The sequence below is a fragment of the Neofelis nebulosa genome, chromosome 15 (assembly GCF_028018385.1).
Source record: "Neofelis nebulosa isolate mNeoNeb1 chromosome 15, mNeoNeb1.pri, whole genome shotgun sequence".
Taxonomy (NCBI): Eukaryota; Metazoa; Chordata; class Mammalia; order Carnivora; family Felidae; genus Neofelis; species Neofelis nebulosa.
In genome coordinates, this window is record NC_080796.1 from 1,274,402 (window position 1) to 1,283,045 (window position 8,644).

Below are 8,644 nucleotides of genomic sequence, written 5' to 3' on the forward strand. Positions count from 1 at the left end.
CCTTGATCTCTCATTTCTAAGAGATACTTATTTTTATTTTATTTTACTGAGAGAATGAGTGAGTGCATGCAGGGGAGGGGCAAAAGGAGAGGAAGAAAGAGAATCCCAAGCAGGTTTCATGCTCAGCACAGAGCTGAATGTGGGGCTCTGTCTCAAAACCATGAGATCATGGCCTGAGTCAAAATGAAGATTTGGACACTAAAAACAACTGAGCCACACAGATGCACCACAAGAGACACCTAGTATTAACTGTATTCAGTAAATACAACTAAACTGACCCATGTAAAATTTCCTGAAAAGCTTTCATTTAAATTTGATTTTAGAAAGTAAATGTGATTGCCTGCTAACCATAGGTACACTTAGATGCTTGGACTTATTTTCAGTTGGCAGTGGTTCATAAACATTTGAACGTTTTGTTATAATCCAGTTTTTGCACCCCTGTATGTCAGTGAATGTTCGTCCTCCAAACACTTAATGACATGAATGTTTACTATTTAAAAGAATCCATGGGGGTGCCTGGGTGGCTCAGTCAGTTCAGCGTCTAACTCTTGATCTCAGCTTAGGTTTTGATCTCAGGGTCATGAGTCCAAGTCCTGCACTGGGCTCTACGCTAAGCATGGAGGCTACTTAAAAAAAAAAAAAAGAATCCATGGTAAGTCCTTTTTATGAATTAAATCAACTTGTAACACTAAAAAGATTAATTTCTCTTTTAAGTTAAAATTTTGCTATTTTCTTACACGAGAATACATCTTTAATTGCTTTCTTATTTATGGCACTCTTTTTTCTTTTTCCTTTTTTTTTGACTTATACCACCTTTGTTTCTATTTTTATAAAATATCTTGATGAGTGATTGTAGAGCATTTTATAAATAGCTAAATCAAGCAAATATTTGAATTTTTTTTTTAATTTTTTTTTTCAACGTTTTTTAATTTTATTTTTGGGACAGAGAGAGACAGAGCATGAACGGGGGAGGGGCAGAGAGAGAGGGAGACACAGAATCGGAAACAGGCTCCAGGCTCCGAGCCATCAGCCCAGAGCCTGACGCGGGGCTCGAACTCACGGATCGCGAGATCGTGACCTGGCTGAAGTCGGACGCTTAACCGACTGCGCCACCCAGGCGCCCCAAATATTTGAATTTTTAAAATGAAACCTTTTTTTCTTCAAATGAGTTCTTTGCCCCTTTCTCTTTTCTTTTTCTGGAAGCCCTTGAATGCAAGTATTATTACACTGGATGTTGTCACACAGGTCCCTTAACCTACCCTCATTTAAAATTTTTTTTTATTTTTTATTTTTGGCTTGGATGATTTCTACTACCCTGTCTTGCAAATTGTTGATCTGTTCTTCTGCATCTTCTTATCTGCTGTTGATTCCCTCTAGTGTATTTGTCATTTCTGTTATTGTATCCTTCAGATCTGATTGGTTCTTTTTTATATTTTCTGTCTCTTTGTTGATGTTATCACTGGATCCATTCATTCTTCTCCCAAGTTCACTGAGCATCTTCATGACCGTTACCTTGAACTCTTATGAGGTACATTACTTATCTCTGTTTCACTTAGTTTTTTTTTCTTAGGTTTTTTCATGTTCTTTCATTTGGAATGTACTTCTCTGTGTCCTCGGTTTGTCTGACTTTCCATGTTTGTTCCTAAAATGGTTCCTATCAACTTTTTCTCTCTTTCGAGTGGGCGTTGCTTTTGAACAATGTACGTTAGTTATGAAGTCAAGGAAGAAGAGAATGTTTCTGTAAGTGTTGTCTAGTCATTTTTCTCGGTGGAGCTGTGACAGGTGACACTGGGTAGGTGGCAAGTAACCCTGCTCTTTTCTTTCTAAATTCAGAACACAGGAGACAGGGAGATGGAGATAAACTTAGTAGCTTTGTTACTAATACACACTAACAAATTGGAGGATATGATTTAGGTTATGTTAGCCACATTGGGCTTCCTCCCAAATTGGGCACTTCCCCACACAGTTGTAAATTGAGGAAACAAATGCTTGACACCCACCCCGGGGGCAGGGTGCTTACCACAGAGCTGAGAGCAGACCCAAAGTCATGTTACTGTGGGCAGGCACATCTTTTCAAAGAGGAGATTCAGAAACACATAAGCACTGCTTAGCTCCTTCTCCCAAATTCACCTGTTAGGTAAGTCTCCTTTCCCGTCGGGAGGGAGAGAGAGATAAGTCCACATGTGAGAAGTGAAGATTCACCTATAATTTCCGACTGGATTTAAATTATTAATAAAGTCAATTGTGTCTTTTGTACATACCAACGAATGATGAGAGGTTAGGCAGAAGCATGCTAGATGGGAAAGAGAAATCTGTGTTGGGTTTCAAATTTTGCTATAAATAACCACACCATGGGTTCACTCATTGGTTGATTGATGTTGATAAACCAAATTTTCTTTGGAAAGAATAAATAATGCTTTCAGGAAGAATTTCCTCAGTTTCAGCTTGCTTGCTTCACCTAAAGATTTTCTCTTTCAAGTTCTCTGTCCTGTGGTTTAAAAAAGTTGTGCTTGGCACGCCTGGGTGGCTCAGTCGGTTAAGCGGCCAACTTCGGCTCAGGTCATGATCTCGCGGTCTGTGAGTTCGAGCCCCGCATCGGGCTCTGTGCTGACAGCTCAGAGCCTGGAGCCTGTTTCAGATTCTGTGTCTCCCTCTCTCTGACCCTCCCCCATTCATGCTCTGTCTCTCTCTGTCTCAAAAGTAAATAAACATTAAAAAAAATTAAAGAAAAGTTGTGCTTAAAAATTGACTGCTACTAAAAGAAGTTAACATAATTTCTGTTCCTTTATTTTCATTCATGACTTTAAAATTTGTAATTTAGTTAGAGAGCTACTATTGTGTACCTCATACCTAAGCATTACTGAACCACATGACAAAGTTTTATGTATTCATTTTCTCTGAGTCATACTTAAAATACACGTATTTTTCCTGACTATGAGGAAGTAACTGGCATAGAACTCTAGGCTTGGTAAGACCACAAGTGTATTCCTGGTCTGCATCTAGTTGGTTTCATGACCTCAGGCAAAGTACACTCTCTCTGAGCCCTATTTGTCTATTACGCAAAATTCGGGATTTTGACTAAATTAGTGACTTTTATACCTTCAAAATAATTTTTTTCAAAGAATAGAACGTTGTTTTTTGTTTTTTGCATTAAACTGTATTGTGTAAAACAGAGAGAAGTAGAGCTGTCTAACTAAAGGAGAGATGGAGACTACGGCTGTGACTTCCTTGTCCCTCAATCCTGCAGTGTCCCCAACCGAACCTTAGATTTCTATGGGCCATATTTGAATGTTAACAGTTAATGAGAAAATCCTTCTAATTAAAAATCCTTTAAAAATGTTCTTTGAATTAAAATTTGCTGATATATAGTTTTTCTGTGTATAATTTTCTCACCCTCTTATATTTCTGATCAATGGAAAGGTATACATAAAAGTACACATGTGTTCTTATTCATGGACTTGAAAGCTATTTTCACCATCGAAACACAGTTTTTACTTAGATAAAAATATAAAGGTCACAAAGGTAAATATTTAGGAAAAAAGCTTTTGGGGAAAAGATGCAACATTACCTTGGTAGCTCCTTAAGTCATGTCATATAGAAAACGAGGTTTATATTTTATATCGTATTTATTAATGGTAATATAAAATTGTTTGAATAAAGCCTTCTCCCATCATCTGGTATTGAGTTATTAATTTTATAAGTCTGGTATAGTCATGTTGTCCCATTCATTTTATAAGGCCTGAATATAATGCTACTGTCAAAAAAGTGTTATGGTTCCTCAAAAACTTAAAAATAGATATTCATTAATTCCACTGCTGCGTATTTACCCAAAGAAAATGAAAACACTAATTTGAAAAGTTGTATGCATCCCTATGTTTATGGAAACATTGTTTGCGATAACCAAAATAGGGAAGCAACCTAAGTGTCCATGGACAGATGAATGGATAAAGACAATGTGTAATATGCATACAATGAAATATAGCTCAGCTATCAAAAAGAATGAGATCTTGCCATTTGTGACAACATTGATAGACCTAGAGGGTATTATGCTAGGTGAAATAATTCGGAGAGAGACAAATAAATACTATCTTATTTCACTTACATGTGGAGTACAAAAAAAAAAAAAACAAAACAAGTGAACAAACAGAATCATAACTACAGAGGACAAATTGGTGGTTGCTAAAGGGGAGGTGGGTAGAGAGGTATGGGCAAAATAGGTGAAGGGGAGTAAGAGGTACAAATTCCAGTTATAAAGTAAATAAGTCACAGGAATGAAGAATACAGCATATGGAATATCCTCAATAATATTGTATTAATGTTGTATGGTGACAGAGGGTAACTACACGTATGGTAGCAAGCTTAGCATAGTGTATACAATTGTCCAATCTGAATTTGTATACTGAAAAACTAGTGTAACATTGTATGTCAACTATACTTCAATTATAAAAAAGGTATTAGGGAAAACAGTCTTTGAAAATATTGGGAAATATGTCAGCCAAAACATTTGTCCTCACACCTAAATTTGTAAAGACATTGGAATCCTTATCACCACAGTGTTGATTATGTCCTGTACACTATTTTGGAGCCTGTTTGGGGCATTCAGGGAGAGGCTACCTTGTCTAAGAAAGATCTAAATAAGAACATTCTAGACAGGAACAGTTGTAATATACAGTTGACCCTTGACCAACATGGTTTTGCACTGTGCGGGTCTACTTTACTTACACATGGATTATTTTTGGATACTGTACAGTACTGTAAGTGTATTTCCTCTTCCTTCCATTTTTCTTAATGTCATTTTTTGCCCTAGCTTATTCTACTGTACGAAACATGTATGAACCGGCTGTTTATGTTACCGGTAATGCTTCCAGTCAACAGTAGGCTATTAGTAATTAAGTTTTGGGGGATGAAAAATTATATACAGGTTTTTGACTGTACCCCACCCCTGTGTTATTCAAGGGTCACCTATACTTTTAAATATTCGTACACATTTCATAAGTAAGTGGATAACCATAACTTTAATAAGTCAAGTGTTTCAAAACTTGGTCCTAATTTGGAGAAAGGAAACAAAGTTACAATTGAAAATTGTATATTGTTTTCCTTATCTCTAATGGAGAAAGTTATACATCAGAAGCTAACTTTGAAAACTGTTGTAACCCTCTATTTTTCCTTTCTTCAAAGAGATTTTCTGAAATCTTTGTGTGCATATGAAAATAAATAAGTGTTTTAGTCATAATACAGATAGCAAAATATTTTTACTCAATTTTTTGCCAGTAGAATTTCCACATGACAGACAGTCCCACTTTTTTCATTTTATATGTATTTAAGAGTCAGTCCTGAAAAATTAATAGCAAAAAGCATTCCTTCAAATTTTGTTTTTCTAAAAGTGAAAAAATGGAAAGCCCATTTTAAGGAACTATTCATTAAGGTAAAAAACTGATTAAACTTTCATAAATGGCAGTTTTTCTAATCATTTCCAAGTAATAATTCAGTATACAATATGATTCTTGTTTAAACTTTTTGTACCAGTAAGACCAAACATCACGTTTCAGAGATTATACACATTCAATAGATCAATATTGATTGTGCTTTTTATCACATTCACTTAAATAGTATTATATATATATGTATATATATATATACATATATATATAATATGCACATATTATATGTATTAGTATAATACACATAATGTATTATATATATAATATACACATATTATATATATGTATACACACACACGTGTATATGTATACATATATATAATACATATGTATTATACATACATATACACGTGTATACATATTCACGTGTGTGTGTGTGTGTGTGTGTGTGTGTGTATGTATCTGTTCTCCGTTATCTAAAACTAAAATAAAATAGGTAGGAATTTATTTTATTCATGTGATAGTTTTTCTATTTAAGCAATCCCTAACTTTGGTTTAATCTCTACAAGTATTATTTCAAGACCACATGTCGTAAGCTATATATAATTCTTACCATGTCTTGTTTACCTTACACATTCTAAATAATATTTGGCTTATTTCAGATGCAGCGGGAGTTGGAAAAAGAATAACCAGAGCACTAGAAGAAGGTATGTTGCCAAAATGTATGAAGTTATATATCATTGATTTCTGAACTAAACTATAAATAGTAAATGTCATCCCTTTCCATTGTTTGGATAATAGATACTACATTCACATTTTTTGTACATATCTAATAAAAAATGTAAAAGCATGAGCATAATGAAGAACACAATTCCTCCTCATTTAGTCCTCATGTTTCATAGCTCTTTTAAAATCTCCCACAAGTCTAGGGGCACCCAGGTGGCTCAGTCGGTTGGGCGACTGATTTCAGCTCAGGTGGGTTCAGGCCCCACAGAGGGCTCTGTGCTGAAAGCTCGGAGCCTGGAGCCTGCTTCAGATTCTGTGTCTCCCTCTCTCTGTGCCCCTGCCCGCTTGTGGTTTGTCTCTCTCTCAAAAATAAACGTTAAAGAAGCTTTTTCAATCTCCCTAAGTCTATATATCTGTTATTATTTCTGGCGACAATCTTCCTTCACTGGTGCCATCCCTGTGGAACTGTCAACCTGCACAAGTCTCAGAAAAGGTGTGCTTTATCAAATTGTTGTTTCTGCTAGTGATAGAAGACCCAAAAATCCAAAGTCGTCTTAGTAATGCTTGGTTAAGTAATTAGAGGTCATATAGCTGTCACTTGACAGGTAACGGGTTTCAATCTTCACTCATTGACTTTGTCATTGCTTTTGCCCTCGGGTAAAACTTCAAATTCCTTAGCATGGAATGAAAACACCCAAATCAGTTTGCTTCTTGCCAGATGATTCAGCCTTGTCTCTCACTATTTGCCCTACTCTGCTGCTTTGCTCTAGCACCTTGTCAAACTAAACTACTCATAATTGCACAAGTGTTCTTCCTCACTTCTAGCTCTTTGTATGTGCTTCTTCCCTCTACCTAGCATACTTTTTCCTTGTCCTTCAGGTATCAGCTGACATATCACCTTCACCAAAGAGCAGACAATATTGACACAAAACTGGGATGTCCCTTCCGTATGTTCCAGTAGTGCTGTGTTTTATACCTGTCACTTACATCTGTTTACTTGGCTCTGTTTGGAAATGCCTGTTTGATTTTTCAGTTTATAGTTTATGATTGTTCAGGGTGGACTGTGTCCTCATCTTGTAATTTCACCTTGTAATGAAAAAACCAGAAACTCTGATATGTATCCACAATAGCAATTAATTCAGTGTGCAACCCTGAGCAAAATATATTTAATACTAATCTTGGGTTTCATATTGCAGTTGTACATAGGTATTTTTCATTTTTCTTAACATCATAAAGGCCCCAACTTTCTTTTTGTCTTTTTCTTTTTTTTTTCTTTTCTTCTTCTTTTTTTTTTTTTTTAATCACTTGTAGTTGAAAATTATTTTGGAGAAAGAAAATAATTCTTTCTTTTCCTTTTCAGCTTCTACCGAATTTGAATGAGGATCCTGTAGAAATCCTTTAGTATCTACTGATGATTCAATTCTAAATCAAGATCCAGTATGGAAAGCATCACGAGAATATGTACAGATTTTGAACAAAAATTATACAATTTGAAAAATAAATAGAAAAAATTTACTGGATGCTTACAAAACATTTTCATTGCTTCCCAATTGAACACACTATACGGCAAAATCTTGATTAAAGGAAAAAGTTTTTGTTTCATATGTGTGTAATGAAAATCTTTATAATATTTTAAACTATGTTTCTTGGCATCTCATTAACTTTTAAGCACATTTTGTACGTGGAAACCAGCACTAGAGGGTTTTACATACATCAGACTGCTCCACTACCAGCGGTTTGAACAGCACCCAAACAACCAAGTTGTCATTAATACTTCAGTAGTGTTCATGGATGGCTTTTTGTATTTTCCAATTTTTATGACTATATGTGGGCCTAAAGATTTAGACATTATGTTGATATATTCCTGCTATGCCTATTGCCAATGTTTGTACATATTACAATTTTTTTATACTACCATAAAACCTATCTATGATTTTAATTGTAAACACTGATTCGTAGCTCTTTCCACATGGAGAAATAAGATTTGCCAAAGGCTTTTCACCTTTTCTAGTTATTTATTTATTTATTTTTGATTTGCTTTTTAGAAACAAAGTTAGAGAAAATAAAAATTAGAGAAAAAAAAAAGAACTCCCCCCCCCCCGCCCCAAAGCCATTTGCAAGTAAATTGCTAATGGGATGCCTGATTCCTGTAGCATTTAAATCCTACAAGTCAGTACATTCCACATAACTACCATACAACCTTCACAATCAGAACATTAACTCTAATACACTGGATGCTTGAACAATGGGGTTAAGGGCTCTGACCCCACCCTCCACAGTCAAAAAGCCATGAACAACTTTTGACCCCCAAAGACTTAACCACTACTACTACCAATAATCTTTTGTATATGTATCATACTCTATTCTTAAAATAAAGCTACAGAAAAAAATACCATGAAGAAAATTATAAAAGAAAATACATTTCCAGTACTGAAAAAAATATCTGTGTGCAGTCAGTGCACCCATTAAAACTGTTTTGTCCAAGGGTTAAGTATAATTCTATCATTTATTCCTCATAATTCTTTTTTTTTAACGTT

At 35.1% G+C, this 8,644-nt stretch overlaps 1 protein-coding gene across 1 annotated transcript in view; it reads left to right on the forward strand.

Moving 5' to 3' along the window:
* LOC131496444 (ankyrin repeat domain-containing protein 26-like) overlaps window positions 1–7,707 on the forward strand; it is a 99,835-nt gene extending 92,128 nt beyond the window's left edge. The window contains 3 exon segments of the mRNA XM_058701993.1: window positions 6,044–6,062; window positions 6,065–6,088; window positions 7,468–7,707. Of these exon segments, the coding sequence (XP_058557976.1) occupies window positions 6,044–6,062; window positions 6,065–6,088; window positions 7,468–7,601 (177 nt within the window). The 3' untranslated portion in view covers window positions 7,602–7,707.
* Window positions 7,708–8,644: the final 937 nt, after the last annotated feature.